Below are 19,014 nucleotides of genomic sequence, written 5' to 3'. Positions count from 1 at the left end.
ATGCATCATTTGATAAGATTCCCAGACGTAGATTACTTTATAAGTTAAGTGTGAATATCGAGAAAAATTACACAACTAATCGAAAATATATATAGCAAAACAGTTACTGAATCTGAATAGGAAGTGTATTGTCGGGGGCATTTGAAACGCATTCAGAGGTAAAACAAGGGTGTCCATTGTCACATCTGCTTTTTATTTTAAACGATCTTCATGATTGCCTTGAGGGAAGTGTATGAATAATGGAATGTATGTTAAAGAGAACGGGTTGATGAGATGACAAAATTGGCCAAAGCAAGTCGCATCCGATTTTACAAGTTTCTGAACTTTAACATGGGAAAAAGATATATGAATGATGAAAATCATCTGACCTCAATTACAACAATTATGAAAACTTGCTTTGACTAAACGCGAGTAAGTTTAAAGGGTCAAAATTTGGTCAAGGGAAAACGCGTGTAAATCGGTGAAATCGTTTATTTAACCCTGGACAGTCATCCTTCGTCAAAATGACGACGCGTAATTTCATTTTCGATCTAAAATGCATTTTAGTCGATTGGGAAATGATAAATTTAAGTTATACAAATGCAAATATTTTATGAATTTTTGTTGTATACTAATTAAGAACAAAATGAATAAGAAAATAAATTAAATTTTGGTTCACATTTTTGCTCACAGTGCAAGTTATAGCATCTTGAAATAAGCCGTAGTCAAAATGACGAAGGATGACGTTAGTGTACAAAAAATAAGGATGACTGTCCAGGGTTAAAAATCAATTTAAATTTCTTTTTCAAGTTCAATTAGTATAAAATTCAGGAAAAATATTCAGTTAGGCTTTCGCTTTTCCAAATCCGAATTGCCGTGCCCCACGCTTGACACCTGCCATCAGATTTTGTACAGCCACCTTGTCCACCTTCTTCGCCGCAGAAAGCCAGTTTGCCTTGAACTGCTGCTCGTCCTTAGCAGTTTTTGTATTTCTCAATTGGGCGGAGCTCTGGCGTGTTGGGAGGGTTCTTGTCCTTGGGAACCACCTGCACGTTGTTGGCGGCGTACCACTCCATGGCCTTTTTACCATAATGGCAAGATGCCAAATCCGGCCAAAACAGTACGGAACAACCGTGTTTCTTCAGGAAAGACAGCAGACGTTTATTCAAACACTCTTTCACGTAAATTTCTTGGTTGACAGTCCCGGAAGCTATGAAAATGCTGCTTTTCAAGCCACAGGTACAGAAGGCTTGCCAAACCAGATATTTCTTTGCGAACTTTGACAGTTTTATGTGCTTGAAAATATTTGCTACCTTTCCCCTTCCTTTTGCCGTATAAAACTCCTGTCCCGGAAGCTGCTTGTAGTCGGCTTTGACGTAGGTTTCGTCGTCCATTACCACGCAGTCAAACTTCGTCAGCATCGTCGTGTACAGCCTCCGGGATCGCGCTTTGGCCGTCGTATTTTGTTTATCATCGCGATTTGGAGTCACTACCATCTTGTAAGTCGATAGACCGGCTCGTTTTTTGGCTCGATGCACGGTTGTAGACGATACACCCAGCTTATTTGCGGCATCTCGGAGAGAGAGGTTAGGGTTTCGCTTGAAACTACCGGCAACTCTCTTTGTCGTCTCAGCGGCTTCCGGTTTTCGATTTCCCCCCGATCCAGACTTCCTGGCTGTCGACAAACGTTCCCCAAACACTTTAATTACATTTGTAACTGTTGATTTGGCAACTTTTAGCGATTTTGCCAGCTTTGCGTGCGAGTAGCTCGGATTTTCGCGATGCGGGAGCAAAATTTTGATACGCTGCTCTTCTTGCTTGGACGGCATTTTGACAACTGAAGAGTGAATCCCAAAATCAAAATAGGAGCAACATTCTACACACACACACACCTTCAAAATGAGGGATGTTCAGGTTTTTTTAAATGCAAAATTGAAAGAAATACGTCAAGTTTATATTGACCAAATTTTGACCGTATCACCCTTTAGTTCACTGGAGAATAAAAACGGCTCCCATTGCAATACTCATCAGGAAGAAAATCTTCTGCATTCCATGGCTGCATGTCCAGTAGAATCAGAATCAGAAAAACCAATTTTAAGTCAAACAGATTTAATTGATATTTTGAATGCAGAAGTATTTGTTAGTTGGAATAATATAAGTTCATATCCCAGCGAAAAAAATTGGAAGTTGTTCTACAAACATTTCGTTAAAAGCTCATCCCGGAATCTCCTATCGATTTTTTCCACTTCCGATGCAGTCCTTTGGGGGCAAGTCTTAGAAAGTACGAATTAGACCGTTTTAAGTGAAAATTAAAGTCTTGGATAATTAAATTTCTTCAAAAGGGAATAGAAAATCAATAATAAAGTAAATAAATAATAATAAAAATAAAATCATCCCCGCTGGGATTTGCACCTGAGCCATTTGACTTTTCCACATCCATGGAAGTATTTTTGCGAAGGTTTTGCAAATTACGTGAAATTTTCTTATTTTGTTGATTTTTAATGGAAAAAATATTTTTATACAAAAATATATGCCGAAAAAAAAAACAAAATAAAAACAATGTATAACATAAAAAGACATTTTTTTAGATAAATATTTAATAAAAAATTGCCGCTAGTGAGATTTGAGCCAGCGTTCTTTATGTTTTCATTCATAATAATAAATAACATCTCAGGAAGAAGTGAGGAACAAGTGCCGTGTGCCATATTAGGTTCATATCACAAACATTTGAATAGATGTTTTGATGCTATGAGTTCAATGGCGATTCCGGTGGAAGCGAAGAAGTTTATCAATTTGTAAAAATTAGATAATAAGAAAATAACAATGTAACAACAAATACTGATATTATACTGCTTTTTTCCCAGCTAAACGACTTCCAAAAAGCCAAATCTAAGGGGAAAATAGCTTAACTGACAACGCTGATGTTAACACATATGTCGCTAGTTTATTAACATAATATTTTTGCACTTAAAAATAATGTGCTAAAAATTTGAGTTCCAAACATATAATTTTTATACGGAAACATATGTATTCTGTGTAGTACTTTAATTTTCATACCCACCACCATAGAATATTGATGTATACCCCCATCACTATTCTATGGTAGTGGGTATGTCATTCCGTTTGTAACACATCGAAATATATATTTCCGACTATATAAAGTATATATATTCTTGATCAAGGAGAAATTCTAGGACGATATAACCATGTCCGCCTGTCTGTGTGTTGTAATCACGCTACAGCCTTCAATAATGACGCTATCGTCCTGAAATTTGGCGCAGATTCTTGTTTTGTTTGCAGGAAGGTCAAGTTCGAAGATGGACTATATCGGTCCAGGTTTTTTATATAGTCCCTATATAAACCGACCTCCCGACTTTGGGGTCTTATATACCCATCTCCCTATTTTATTCTTGGGCTTCTAGAAACCGTATTTTCAATCCGATTTGCCTAAAATTTGAAACATGGAGGTATTTTAGGACCACAAATAGGTGTGGTGAGAGTCGGTCCATGTTTTGGTATAGTCCTCAGACCGATCTAGTTTTTATCCACTTTGCCTGAAATTTTAAATCTGGATGTTTTTTTAGGACCATAAATAGTTGTTCCGAATATATTTTGTATCGGTACAGATTTTGATATATCCCCCTTATAAACTCGTCGTCCTATTTGGTGTCTAGATTCTGTAGATTTTTCAGAACTACAATTAGGTGTGCTGAATTTGGTGTGTATCGGTGCAGATTTTTGGCATAGCGCCCATCTAGACTGATCTCCAGAAAATTTAATTGATTTTTATCACTAAATCAATTCATTATTTAATTGATTCAATTAAAAAAAATATTGGTTTTTTACATAAAATTCAATTTCCCTTTTAATTGAGTCCAATAACATTTTAATTAATTTCGTGGCAAAAGTCAATCAACTATTTGATTGATTGAATTAAATAATTAATTGATATTAGCAGTGAATTTCAATCAAAAAATTAATATATTGCGCACCCAAAATTTTAGTTAATTGTGTTTGAAATAAAAGAAAATATTCGTTTCATATAAAAAATATTCAATATTTTATTTTTGTAAATTGTGCTATCAACAAAAGAATTTGTGTTTTGTTTTAACACAACTTATCAACACAACGGTCAATAACAAACTATGAGGGCAGTTCGGAAACTTCTTAGCCTACACAAAGAGCGGTATAAACAGAAAAAAGTTAAGTGTTTTGGAAACTTCCATCTCTATCATGAACACATGTTAAATTTTGTTTCGATCTGACAACTCCTTCATATAGAAACAGGTGTTCAAAAAAGACGCATCCACAATTTTTTACAATGGAAAAATTAGAAATGCGTGCTGTCATTAAATATTTACATAAAAAAGGTTTATCGGGACAAGAAATTCATAATGATATGGTGAATGTGTTAGGTGAAAGTGCTCCTTCATATGCAACAGTAAAAAATTTGGTTGCTGAATTTAAACGTGGTCGTACAAGCATTGCAGATGAACCACGTGGTGGACGTTCAAAAACAGCAACAACAACAGAAATTGTAGCCAAAGTGCGTGATATGGTATTAAATGATCGACGAATAAAAGTGCGTGAAATTACTAATATCATGGGCATCTCAAATGATCGAGTCCATTTAATTTTGCATGAAGAACTGCAGATGAAAAAGCTCTCTGCAAGATGGGTGCCGCATTTGAACATTTCTCAAGTTTGTTTGGATCGTTTTAAGCGAAATAAAATGGATTTTAAGCGTCGTTTCATAACTGTTGATGAGACTTGGATCCACCACTATAATCCAGAGACAAAAGAACAATCCGAACAATGGACTGAAGCTGGAGGAAGTGCCCCAAAGAAGGCAAAAAAAAATTCAATCGGCTGGTAAGGTTATGGCAACGTTTTTTTTTTGTATTTTATTGATTGACTATCTGCAAAAGGGTAAAACAATAAATTCAGAGTACTATTACAACCTTTTGGATCAATTAAATGGACAAATTCGAGAAAAACGCCTTGGCTTACAACACAAAAAAATAATGTTTCATCAAGACAACGCACCAGCGCACAAGAGTGTTTGGACAATGGCTAAACTCAACGAATTAAAGTACGAGTTGCTTGACCACCCACCTTATTCTCCTGATTTAGCTCCGAGTGACTTTTACTTGTAATTACAGTTGTAAACCACTATTTTGAAGACCTAGAGGCAAGGCCGTATTCAGGGGGGGATGAGGGGGATCAAACCCCCCCCCGAAATGAATGAATGTTTTTATATAAATAAATATATATTTTTAGCTGCATAGAAAAATCTTATCGAAGATGTTGAAGAAAAGCTGAAGGTTTTATTTTGAAAAACGCTTACCTATAAAACTTGCACAAATCATAGAATACTAGTTGAAAAGCCCGTCAAACAACGGTCGAAAAAAACAGATTGTTTTTGTTCTCGCACCACAAATCTCATTTTTGGAAAATGTCTTTCTGCTTTTTATGTGTGTTTGTTGTTCTTTTTGTGAACATGACACGCTTTGTTTGGCCATAGCAACAACAACGAAACAGCCAAACGCACATGTGTAAATGAAATGGCGCAAAACTGCGAAAAGAACCTGCCTAATTCAGCGATGGAAGCACTTGGAGAGTGCAATAAAGAGATATTTCCACGTGCATATTCTTTTAAAAATTTTGGTCACTTCTCAGGGATTGAAAATACAATTTTTAAGAAAGTACAAAAAGGTATTTTTTGAGCGGAAAGGTACTTTTAACTAAATTTCAACAAAAATTTCACTGGAAAATTATTGTCAAGAGACTGAATTTTAAAGAAAATAAAACTTTGACAAAATTTTCTATATAAATAAAATTTTGCAAAAATTTTCTATAGAAATAAAATTTTGCAAAAAAATTCTACAGAAAAAAAATTTTGTAAAATTTTTTCTATAGAAATAAAATTTTGGAAAAATTTCCTATAGAAATAACATTTTTACAAAATTTTCAATTGAAATAAAATTTTGACAAAAGTTTCTGTAAAAATAAAATTTTGCAAAAATTTTGACAACATTTTCTACCGAAATAAAAAATCGATAATATAGAATCGCATTCTTTTTTCGACTAAAACATTCTTGAAGTTCAATAAAATCCTGTTTTTGACTATGTCTTTTACAAAATCGAGATTTTCTTCCCACATGAACATGGCTGTTTTGCCATATTTGTAAAAGACTATTAGCAAATAAGGTTGATAAAGACTTTCTCAAAATATTAAAATATTTTGTCAAAGCTATTGTACCATAAATCTGATATCGACTCAAAAATGTTTACACAAGTTACTACGTGCTCATCCGAAAGTTAATTTTCAACAATGAAAAGATTAAAGACGTATCTTAGAAATTCGACTAGCGAGAGTAGACTCAATGGATTGGCATTAATGTCGGATCATCGCCGAATAAATGTGCCGACTGAAGAAGTCATTGATTTATTTGCTGCCCAAAAAGCCCGTCGGCTCAATTTAATATTATAAAAATATTGTATACATACCTATGCATAAATAAAATTTTCTATACATGAGGTTATATGAATATTGTTTTTTAAAGTTGATCCCCCACCGAACTAATATCCTGGCTACAGCCTTGCCTAGAGGAAAACTATTTTAATCAAGGGATAGAATTGCTAGAAAAGCGTTTGACTAAGTATATTGAAGTTTAAGGAGATTATATTGAAAAATAAAAATATTTTTGAAAAACTCGCTATTCTCTTTCATTGATAGGCTAAGAAGTTTCCGAACCGCCCTCGTAAAGGGTGAAAAAAAAAAACTAAAGGGTGGTTAAAATTTCAAGGGCCGATGTTGATTTTGAATAAAACACAAACTATTTAGGAAATTATTGTAATTTTATTTTATTATGATATATTGGTATTACTCAATTATGTATGGAACAAAATATCGGCCAAATGGGCGCCGCGACCTCGGCGGCACACCTTCATCCGATGGTCCAAATTTTCGAAGACGCTGAGGCATAATGGAGGTTCTATGCCGTTAATGTGCCGAATTATCTCATCCTTTAGCTCTTGAATTGTTGCTGGCTTATCGACGTACACCTTTTCTTTCAAATAACCCCAAAGAAAAAAGTCCAACGGTGTCAAATCACATGATCTTGGCGGCCAATTGACATCGCCATTACGTGAGATAACACGGCCATTGAATTTGTTGCGCAAAAGAGTCATTGTTTCGTTAGCTGTGTGGCACCGTCCTGCTCAAACCACATATCGTCCACATCCATATCTTCCAACTCGGGCCATAAAAAGTTCGTTATCATCTCACGATAGCGAACACCATTCACAGTAACTGCCTGACCGGCCTCATTTTGGAAAAAATACGGCCCGTATTTGATGATGATGCCGCCAGCCCATAAACCGCACCAAACAATCACTCTTTGTGGGTGCATTGGTTTTTCGACAATCACTCTTGGATTCTCATTCGCCCAAATGCGGCAATTCTGTTTATTGACGAATCCACTGAGGTGAAAATGTGCCTCATCACTGAAGATGATTTTCTTCGAAAATTGATCATCCACTGTTGCCATTTCTTGGAACCATTTAACACGTTGTTGGATTGTGTATCTCTCAATGTTTTTTTCCTCTTCATGGTTCAAATTAAGTAAGTCTGAAATAGACAAATGTCAAATGAAATTCGGAAAAAACTTGGCGTTTAGGTGTGGTTCACATTCAACATCGGCCCTTACAATTTAACTACCCTTTATATAAATCATTATCTCCCTTATCATAATAACCACGTCAGCATGTTCCTTCTAATATGTAGATGGACAATAAATCAGCAATCCGTAGTCTAAATTAGAGTTTTTGAAAGTATACAGAATAATTAAAACTTACACTCAAAAAAAAGTGAACCATATATTTCACTAAAGCCGATTTAACTCACTTTTAGTTCATTTTAAGAAAGTTTACGTTTTACCTCAAATATTTTCAAAAAATCGCAATTTTCTAGATTTTATAGAAATGGGGGGAAATTGGGAACGCGATTTTTCTCGGACCGAGTCCTCGACGCCAAGATGCTGGATGGTGTCAAGTACGATTTAAGTTAATCGCATTTGCGGACCAAAGGTCCGTGAGTATGATTTTTCCGTCGTGAGTGTGAGTAAAATATTACTCACGTGCACACCTCTACTTTCATGAAATCCATATGAAGATGTACAAAAGCGATCAGACAAAGGATTTCGAAACGGACAAGCCTCCGTTAGATTCAGAAATGAAAAAATCTCCTTGCGAAGCCGAACATAAAAACTGCAGACGTTCACGAACATCGTATGCGGGCAGTTTCTACAGGCTCAAAACTCATCAAAGTTGTACCGGTGGTTATTGCGAGAGTCACCGAAATTTGTGAAGAGGAAGTCGTTGGTGGCTCAGTCGAAACGGCTGATGTGACGGTGTTTGAAAATTTGGATGGTTCTACGGTTCCTCCAGATAAATCTTCACCATTGTAAGGCTGCTTGTGCTGCCTTAAAAGACCTCCTGATGAAAGGGGACATAGATATGGTTCTTATTCAAGAACCATACGTATATAAGAATAAGATTTGTGAATTAAGAACTCCGGTTTCCAGCTGTTGCACAATACCGGTAAAGATATAAATCGAGCTTGTATAATTGCCAAAAACTAACTAAACTTATTTCTGCTTCCTTCATTGAGTAATGCAGACATTGTCTTTGTGCCGTTAATACCTTATTTGAGGAGTCACTGAAAACAAATACAAAACTCATTATGGGATGTGATGCAAATGCACATTATAGAATTTGGGGAAGTGGTGACATTAATGCTAGAGGGGAGTCACTCCTAGAATTTATTTTGTGTCGAATTTGGTAGTTTGCAATAAGGGAGAAGTCCCATCCTTCGTCACTAAAAACAGGCAAGAGGTTTTGGGCGTCACCTTGGCGTCGCAAGAACTGAATGAAATGATATCTGAGTGGAAGGTTTTAAGTGAACATAGCTTCTCAGATCGTCGCTACATCAGTTTCAAATTTGATGTTCATACCACCAACACCATATTTCCGCCAAATGCTAGGAAAGCTGATTGGAATAGGTATAGGGAATTGTTAAATAGAACGATACCAGCAATACCAGTGACAAATATGAGCACTGTGCGAGATATCGAACACGCAGTGGAGCGAATTACTAAGGCCTTCAACATCTCACTGAAAGCTGCATGCCCTAGAGGGAAGCTAAGGAAAAAAAAATCGACCGACACGTTGGTCTACGGAGTTAAGTAATATGAGGACATCCTGCAGAAAGTTCTTTAAAAAAGCAAAGAAGAGCAGAGCTCCGGAGAACGCTTACAAGAAGAATCTGAGAGGTTACGAGCGAAAACAGAGAAAGGCTCACCATAACTCTTGGAATGATCGAGGTTATTGTATCGGATTCTAGAATAAAATGGGCTTTAAATAGTTTTGGACCATTCAAATCCCCCGGCTCTGATGGAATTCCTCCGGTGGAGTTAAAAGCAGTGGCAGACAGAATTATACCTTGGTTGACGGTGATATATTAAGGATGTATAAACTTAGCATATATTCCAGAAAAGTGGAGGGAAGCAAAAGTCGTGTTCATACCTAAAGCGAGAAAAGCATCTCATTCGAGTGTGAAGGATTTCCGACCAATCAGCTTATCCTTATTCCTACATAATACTCTGGAGAGGTTGATAGTTTGCTCTCGAACTACAGCATGCATACTCGAAGGGCAGGCCAACTGAGTCCGCATTACATTAACTAGTCAGCTTTATTGAAAACTCACTGTCTGTAAATAAATACACAATCGTGGCGTTTCTAGACATCCATCCGAGCTCGATATTAAATGGATTGACAACTCTGAATGTTGACCAAGGACTACTTAGGCTGTTAGACCAACATCTAACGAATCCCCCTAGGACAAGCAAACAGACAAAGGTATGTGAACAGAGGCACTCCCCAAGGAGGAGTTCTATCTATTCTTTGGAATGTTTCTATGAACAACCTTCTGGTTTCTCTAGAAAAAGAAAGAATAAAAGTGGTGGCATACGCAGATGATGTGGCTCTAGCAGTCAGGGGAAAATTCCCACCCACAATCAGAGAAATTATACAGAGAGCCCTCCGGATTACTGAGAAATGGGCGAAAGAGAATGGTCTTGGGGTACATCCTGCAAAGACAGAACTAGCCATGTACTGCAACGATCGCAAAACTCGCACGGATAAGGCCATATCCTTGAAATTCGCTTTGGTGAGTGTGAAAAATACCTTGGCGTTATTTTGGACAGGAAGCTGAACTTTAAGGTTACTATTGAAGAAAGGGCGAGAAAAGCCACGGTAGCTTTGTACACGGGCAAAAAGGCAATAGAAGAAAAGCCATCTATGTTACGCACGGTCAATCGAATGTTAAATTCTTCAAAGTTACTAAGTTTCATTGGAAATGGTGCAGGACATGAAAAGGTATTCCGGCTAGCTATGTATATGTGGTGTGGTTTTCTGACCCAAATTCCTTACGCGTAACAATAGTATACCATGTCAAAAAAAATCACCACTCAAATAAGGAATGTACAAATAGAAAGAAAATGTTTAAATATAACTACATTAAGTATATTTCGTACCCAAGATAGAAATTCATTCTAATTTATGTAATTTATTAACAATGAAATTCAAATGTAGTCTTAGCATTACTACACTGTTAGAAAAATATGTTTTTCATATGTTCCGATGTAAACAAAATGTGTTTCGGGCTCGACTTTAAACCACAATATATTTAAGTGCGAACATGTAATGTTCCTGAACTAACACTAAATGTTTGGGACATCTATGTTAATATGTTAGAATATATTATGTTTGGGGCATGAATGTTTCATAAAAATCATATGTGTGAATACAAACATATAAAAATTTACAAATTTCGACTAAACATACATATGTTGTGATATTTTATTCAAAGCGACAGAGAGAGTATAGAGAGAAATAGAGATGGAAACCGGGAGAGTTAACGAAAGATATCAATATAACACAGCAAAAGAGTCAAAAGAGAACAATTTCTGTGAAACCGCTTGTATGTTGTTTCGGAAAACTGTTTTATGATAAGGCCAAACATTTGATATGTTTAAGTCTAAATATTATTTAATTTGAATAAAGAGAATATACATTCTGAACCAAGAGAATAGACATTTGAAAAACAAACAGCTTATGTTTTCGCCTTGAGAGCAGCATTTTATGTATGTGTGGACATGTGTTTTGTTTATCATTTTGGCATTATGGACACAATTTTTTTCTTGGTTCGTTAAAAGAAATCAGAGGTCTTCATAAAAATAACGAAAGGGCACTATACTCTTTTTAGAGTTGGGACAGTAAAATGAAATAAGGAGGAAATAGTGAAAAATTACACAGTAAAATGTAAAAAAACAAACTTTAGTTCCTCTTTATTAAAAAGTAGTCCACGAGGAGTTGACGGACACCATCAAATATAAAAGCGGGCATTAAGTTCGACTTTTACAGCTAAAACAATTTAAAAAGTTTATTTTCTTTAAAATGAATTATTAAAGAAAAATAAAAGGAATTTTAGAGCGATGGTGTTAAATGCTAGTAAAAAACTGTTCACTCCTAAATAAATTTATGTTTATATTATAAAATTATGTATGTATGTTTATACTCGACTCCACGTTCTTCTTTTGTTAGTTTTTGAATTCCTTCCAAATTTTAAAGTTTTGTACAAAAACAGTTTTTTATTACAAGATTGTTATTTTTGCAATAAAAAATAATATTTTATCCAAAAATCAGTCAATTTCGTTTATATCAAGCACTGTTACTGACTATAAATCTTTAATAACGCACATTTCGAAGTTTCATTTAAAAAAAAAAATTAATATAGTATAAATATAAATGTGTAAATTAAAAAAAAAAAACAAAAAAAAAATGTTCGGTCGGAGCAGGGATTGAACCCACGACCCTTTGCATGCAAGGCAGACATGCTAACCACTGCTCCACGTAGCAAACAAATGTATGTTTCTGTTAAATAATGTTATGTTTGCATAGGCTCGTGGGCGCTGCAAACTATGCTACATAAATGTAACTTAAAACGATAATTATCTACTGGTGACTATAACAGCTACGTAGCCCAGTGGATAGTGTGTTGGCTTACAAACTGTATGGTCCTCGGTTCGATTCTCCGTGCAGGCGAAAGGTAAAATTTAAAAAATTTATAAAAGTGAATAATTTCTTCAACATTATTTGTATTACAGAGAAAGGTGCCAATAACTAAAAAAATTCGTGGAAGTGAAAATTACGAGTATGTTAGGGAATGAGCACAATCGTGTTTGGGAAAAATTCTTCCAAGCATATAATATTTTTGGCTCAAAATGCTTCCAAACATATAATATGTTCACATAAAACAAACATATTAATGTTTCGGCAGTATGCAATAATATATGTGCTTCCTGCAAAATATGTTTGGAACATATGTTAAAGAAGCGATTTTTTTTGAGGGTGTATTAATGGAGACGGCAGTGGTTAGACCTATAATGGCCGGCACTTAAGCAGCCGATAAGTTTAGACAAAGTTCAGCGTATGGCGTGTTTGTATATCTCAAACGCATTCAGTAAGACAAGAACAAATTCCCTTAATGTTATTTTGCATCTATTGCCTTTAGACATTTTGACCAAACAGTCAGCTGCAACAACGGATGTGCGGCTGCCCGAGCTATCGCTGTGGTCGGAAAAAAGGTACGGCCACAGTTCGGTCCTCAAAATAATACAAGATGTGCCTAACGCAGTGGATTACACTCTGCCGAAACCACTTGTCGACAAAAAGTTTGAAATTCCAATTCCCAACAGTGAGGCGCGGTGTATACAGGCCCCAGGGAATAAACGTCATATAGATTCAACACTGATGGCTCCAAATTTGAGGGACAAGTGGGTTTCGAAGTATATTCTAAAGATCTGGAACTTCGAATAGCAAAACTATTACCCAATCACTGTAGTGTTTTCCACGTAGAAATACTAGCAATAAAAGAGGTGGCGAATTGGCTGAGAAGTAATGTTCCAACAAATGTTGGCATTAATATATACTCAGACAGTCAACCTGCAATAAAACCCTTGGCTTCTGTGTTCCTTAACTCGATAACGGCCATCGTCTGCCGCAAATCTCTCAACGAGATAGTTGAGCAGCACAATATTCACCTAATATGGGTGACTGGCCATAGGAACATAACGGGGAACTACGAAACAAGGCTAGGAACTACCTTACATATTCCAGGGGAACTAGAATCTGTTGGTATGCCTCTGGTTACCTGCAAGCTCTTACTGCGTGAGAAGGCTGTTATGATAGCAAATATTCGATGGGAGAATTGCAAGGGTTGTCACGACACCAAGCAAATGTGGCCCCATTTAAACTTAAACCGCACACTAGATATGCTAGTGTTCTCAAGACGTCAGATTTCACTCCTGATATCTGCTATAACGGGTCGCGAAGTATAATGACTGTTGTATGAGCTGTCATGATGCGGAGGAAAAGGAATCAAATAAACACCTCTTATGTTAGTGTCCTGCATTTTGTGTAAGGCGTAAGCAAATTTTAGGGACAAATAGCTTTAGATTACTGGCGGACCTGGAAAACGTTAACTTAAGCAGTCTGCTAATGTTTTTGGAACAATCTGGTTGGTTCAACAGAAGAAAATAATCGTAATATGTAATATGTACCTTTAGTTATTGTGGTATCACAAATGACTGTATAGTCTAAGTGAGCCTGAAACTTAATCGGGCTGCCACTTTAACCTAATCTAAGATAACATAGCTTCTCAGATTGGCTATTCGTACTTCAAAAACTATTTTTCCGCGAAATGTGAGAAAAGATGATTGGAATTGGTATAGGAATACGAAAAATACCAGATACAAACCACTGTGCAGGATATCGAACAAGCAGTGGAACGAATTTCAAAGGCCTTCAACATCTCACTGAAAACTGCATGCCCTAAAGGAAAGCCAAGGGGGGAAGATCGACCGTTTTCACACATAAAGCGGGAAAAGCCTCTCACTCGAGTGCGAAGGATTTCCGACCAATCAGCTTATCGTCATTCTATCTTAAGACCCTGGAGGGAATGATAGATATTTATCTTAGAACTAGCATCGATTCAAGATTGCTCTCGAAACGACAACAAACATCTCAAACATCCTTTGCCAATGTCAAATCATATTTTCCTTTGCCAATGTCAAATCATCGATTTGAGTGCAGTTGGCTTATTTTGAGCGTGTTTCCTCTTACTTGATTCATACAAAGATTTATTTCGGCAAACGCCGAACCTTTATTCGGAAGGTTCAAGTGTGGTTCACTTTGGGCTTAGTGAACTACCCGAATTTATTCTGATAATTGATTGATAGTTTTGCTGCAAGTAGAGGAAACATGCGTCCATCAAACCATCTTGCAGTCTATAGCGCTGTGCCCAAATAAATTTGACAAACATTCTTTTCCTCTGTTGGTTAAGCTACTCTTGTAGTTTAGTCAACGCAATGGTTTTAAAGCTGAGATCAAAACAACAAATATGATTGAAGAACAAACCAACAATAGAAAACAAAACGATTTTTTATGATTTTTAATGCATCCTTATGCTTGTCTGAAATGCTTGACGTCAAATATTTTTAAAATTCTCAATTTTTATCGAATGGATTGAGAATCTTTTTCGACAAAATTTAAAAAATAGGTACCATTTTATTAATCCCTACTCTGTTTTTAACCAACTTAAAACAAAAATAATTAAAATTAACCTTTAAAAGTACGAAAAAAGTGAGTTATATAAAATTGAATTAAAATAACTTCCTGAGTAGATAAAACAAAGAACGCATTTTTATAGAATATTTTTGGAAGTGCTTTTAGAAGTATGTACTTCCAAATTTTTTGCTTGGAGTGTTTAATTCCATATCAATAATGGTAACAAATATTTCCAAGAGCGATTTTTTATGACACTACAATTTGTACTTCTATTTTATTGAGGAAATTCATAACAATAAATAGCTGTGGAAAATCAAAGAAACGTCACTTAGAAATATCTGCAAGATTTGCTCTGTTGAGATGTTCTGGATAGAACACCAGTGCAACGATCATACAATTTTGTTATGCGATACTAAAATAAAACGGTACGATTATTTGCACATTATTATAATATGTTTTATAGTAGAGTATGATTAATTTTTAATTAATTATTTTTTTCTGAGTTCTTGAAAATACTAATGTTTTTGTTTTTTTCTTTACAGGGCCTGCCACTCCCTCGGAACATATCACAAGGGGTAATAATTAGTAATCACTCACTGGTTCTACAGGGTGTCACGAGATCTACAGCTGGAGATTATTCTTGTGTTGGCTTCAATGGCGAGGGAGAAGGAACGAGTCCTCCGTTCTCCCTGAATATATTATGTAAGTGGATTTTTTATTCAGAGACTTAAATGAAACGAAAAAAGATGCTTGTGTAATGCAAGGGATACCCAATTTGTCATTTGATAGTTAACTGAAAAAAAATTTTGTGCGTTGCCATGAAAGGTAGGACAAGGCCACTTTTATATTGGCCGAACATAAATGAACATAAATTGATAAATTGGTTAGTCAATGCAATATTTGTGAGAAATACAGGTTGTCTAATATTAAAAAATCCCTTCTTAATCATGAGATACCACAACAGCCATATACAAAAATCGGAGTGGATATTTATTATGGAAGTTTCGGGAAAATATTTTTTGGTGATTGGAGATTACTTTTCAAAAATTTAGGTATCATTCCATTGAAAAAGAAAACGGACTCTTCCATCATTGAACAATTATCCATAAATATTTCCCATTATAGTTTACCAATCGAGATCATGACAGACAACATGCCTTTTGGTTCATTTGAGTTTAGGAAATGGGCCAAAAGTATGGATAATAAAGTAACAACGACAAGTCCTCGTTATCCTAAATCAAATGTTTTTGCCTAGAGAATGGTACAGGTTTCAAAGAAAATAGTTATGAAATGTAATGAAGGGAAATAGGGTGATACGGTCAAAATTTGGTCAAGGGAAAACACGTGTAAATCGGTGAAATCGTTTATTTAAAAAATCAAATTAAATTTCTTTTAAAATTCAGGAACAATATTCAGTTAGGCTTTCGCTTTTCCAAATCCGAATTGCCGGGCCTCACGCTTGACACCTGCCATCAGATTTTGTACAGCCACCTTGTCCACCTTCGTCGCCGCAGAAAGCCAGTTTGCCTTGAACTGCTGCTCGTCCTTAACAGTTTTTTGGTCTTCTTTAGGTTCCGCTTGACAATAGCCCAGTATTTCTCAATTGGGCAGAGCTCTGGCGTGTTGGGAGGGTTCTTGTCCTTGGGAACCACCTGCACGTTGTTGGCGGCGTACCACTCCATGGCCTTTTTACCGTAATGGCAAGATGCCAAATCCGGCCAAAACAGTAAGGATCAACCGTGTTTCTTCAGGAAAGGCAGCAGACATTTATTCAAACACTCTTTCACGTAAATTTCTTGGTTGACAGTCCCGGAAGCTATGAAAATTCTGCTTTTCAAGCCACAGGTACAGATGGCTTGCCAAACTAGATATTTCTTTGCGAATTTTGACAGTTTTATGTGCTTGAAAATATCTGCTACCTTTCCCCTTCCTTTTGCCGTATAAAACTCCTGTCCCGGAAGCTGCTTGTAGTCGGCTTTGACGTAGGTTTCGTCGTCCATTACCACGCAGTCAAACTTCGTCAGCATCGTCGTGTACAGCCTCCTGGATCGCGCTTTGGCCGTCGTATTTTGTTTATCATCGCGATTTGGAGTCACTACCTTCTTGTAAGTCGATAGTCCGGCTCGTTTTTTGGCTCGATGCACGGTTGTAGACGATACACCCAGCTTATTTGCGGCATCTCGGAGAGAGAGGTTAGGGTTTCGCTTGAAACTACCGGCAACTCTCTTTGTCGTCTCAGCGGCTTCCGGTTTTCGATTTCCCCCCGATCCAGACTTCCTTGCTGTCGACAAACGTTCCCCAAACACTTTAATTACATTTGTAACGGTTGATTTGGCAACTTTTAGCGTTTTTGCCAGCTTTGCGTGCGAGTAGCTCGGATTTTCGCGATGGGCGAGCAAAATTTTGATACGCTGCTCTTCTTGCTTGGACGGCATTTTGACAACTGAAGAGTGAATTCCAAAATCAAAATAGGAGCAACATTCTACACACACACCTTCAAAATGAGGGGTGTTCAGTTTAAATGCAAAATGGAAAGAAATACGTCAAGTTTATTTTGACCGTATCACCCTTTATAGCCTATGGTACGCGTTAGTGGAATATCGAAATACTCCAATAAAAAATTCGAACTTAACACCAACACAAATATGAATTGAGAGCCAAACTATAACATTTCTCAGATCAAGTGCTGTTTGAGAATTGGTTTTATTGATAGTAAATAAATGATAGAGTGAGTACGTACAAATATATTTGGGAGTATAAGAGTTTTTTCAGAAACAATATTAGGAATTCAGTGTTGTCAAATGTACATCACTACATCTCCCTTTCTCAATGATTTTGACCGAATTGTACGAAATGAAGTTTGTTACGTTTAAAATATCATGACGCAGTTTTAAAAAAATATGTTTTTCTATAGGAGTTTTGTGTAGACTGAAACCAAAATTGAAATGAAATTTTGCCCGAAAATTCAAATACCTACGAGTTGGAGAATAATATTTTTTTCCAAAAATAAAAGGAAAGTTGGTAAAAAAAAGTTGTGATGTGTAAAAATATCTCTATACTCTACTACAATCTCTTTTAAGATACAACCACTATTTTGATATCTTTTAGAAAAAATGTGCTATGTATATATTCTTGTCCATTTTAGGGTTAATGACCATTTGTATTTATTTACAGATGCGCCAACGTGTTCAGCAAACCAAACAAGAGTCTATGGCGTGGCCAAACAAGAAGATGCTAAAATTGAATGTTCTGTCGATGCAAACCCCCCAGAAGTAGAATTCAGCTGGACCTTCAACAATTCTGCTGAGAGTATCGACGTAGCAACTAATCATATATCTCGAATGGGTAAGTGTATATTGTACCGATCGAATACATTTCTTATCCGATTTTCTTTAATTCGTTCAAGTTTATTCGACGAAAAATTCTCGATTCATTTGCTCTATTTATTCTATCGACGTCACACCCAGAGAAGGAATATGATCACCTCAAACATGTTTTAAGAGCAAAATATTATTTTTGGGTGGTGACCATGTAACATGATTTTCGCAACCATGTTATTTTCTCGGAAAGCATGTATCTGATTTCGGCAAGCAGGTTATATTTGACGAGAAAATAATATTTTAGTGACAAACATGTTACATGGTTACCATTCAAAAATAACATTTTGCTCTTGAAACATGTTTGAGGTGATCATATTCCTTCTCTGCGTGCATTTGCATACTGCTAAACAATGGCGTCGGTTTTGAGAAAAATACAATTTTTTGAGTGCAATCAAAACGGGAAGTATTTATTTAGAAACCAAGATTTGAAATTTTAGGCCATCTGATTCGACGGAGATTTAACGGAAGATCGGTCTATATATATATTTCCAATATTAACAGTTTTCCGTATATTAATGTGTTCTTAGGCAATTTTGAAATTAGTATCATACGCAAATAGGAAAGAACTTCCAATGCCCCATTTTTTATCAGCTAATCAAATATTGAGAGTTTATCACACATTGCGCTACATCAAAGTATCACGCAAAACACTTATTTTTGGGCTTAAAAGAAATTCGGAATAAGTCAAAATAAAATGAGGCTTCTTGAAGCTCAAGCACCAATATCAAGGTATAGACTTATGTTATTTCGGTAACTTTATTTTTTTATACACACCACCATAGAATGGTGACGGGGTAAAATAAGTTTGTCATTCCATTTGTAACACATCAAAATATCAATTTCCGACTACATGAAGAATATATATTCTTGATCAGGGAGAAATTCTCAGACGATGACCATGTCCTCTGCTTGTCTGCTGTTATCACGCTACAGCCTTCAATAGTGACTTGCGTCACTGACGGAT

The 19,014-nt window shown here is 36.1% G+C and overlaps 1 protein-coding gene across 1 annotated transcript in view; it reads left to right on the top strand.

Moving 5' to 3' along the window:
• The window catches only part of side-VII (sidestep VII transmembrane protein), a 122,316-nt gene that overhangs the window by 55,917 nt on the left and 47,385 nt on the right, over window positions 1-19,014 (top strand). Inside the window, exons 9-10 of the mRNA XM_075291029.1 lie at window positions 15,213-15,372; window positions 17,845-18,015. Coding sequence (XP_075147144.1) covers window positions 15,213-15,372; window positions 17,845-18,015 — 331 coding nt within the window. The remainder of the gene's footprint in view (window positions 1-15,212; window positions 15,373-17,844; window positions 18,016-19,014) is intronic.

This window comes from Haematobia irritans, chromosome 1 (genome assembly GCF_050003625.1).
Source record: "Haematobia irritans isolate KBUSLIRL chromosome 1, ASM5000362v1, whole genome shotgun sequence".
In the NCBI taxonomy this organism is placed as follows: Eukaryota; Metazoa; Arthropoda; class Insecta; order Diptera; family Muscidae; genus Haematobia; species Haematobia irritans.
This window is presented reverse-complemented; position numbering and strand designations above follow the sequence as displayed.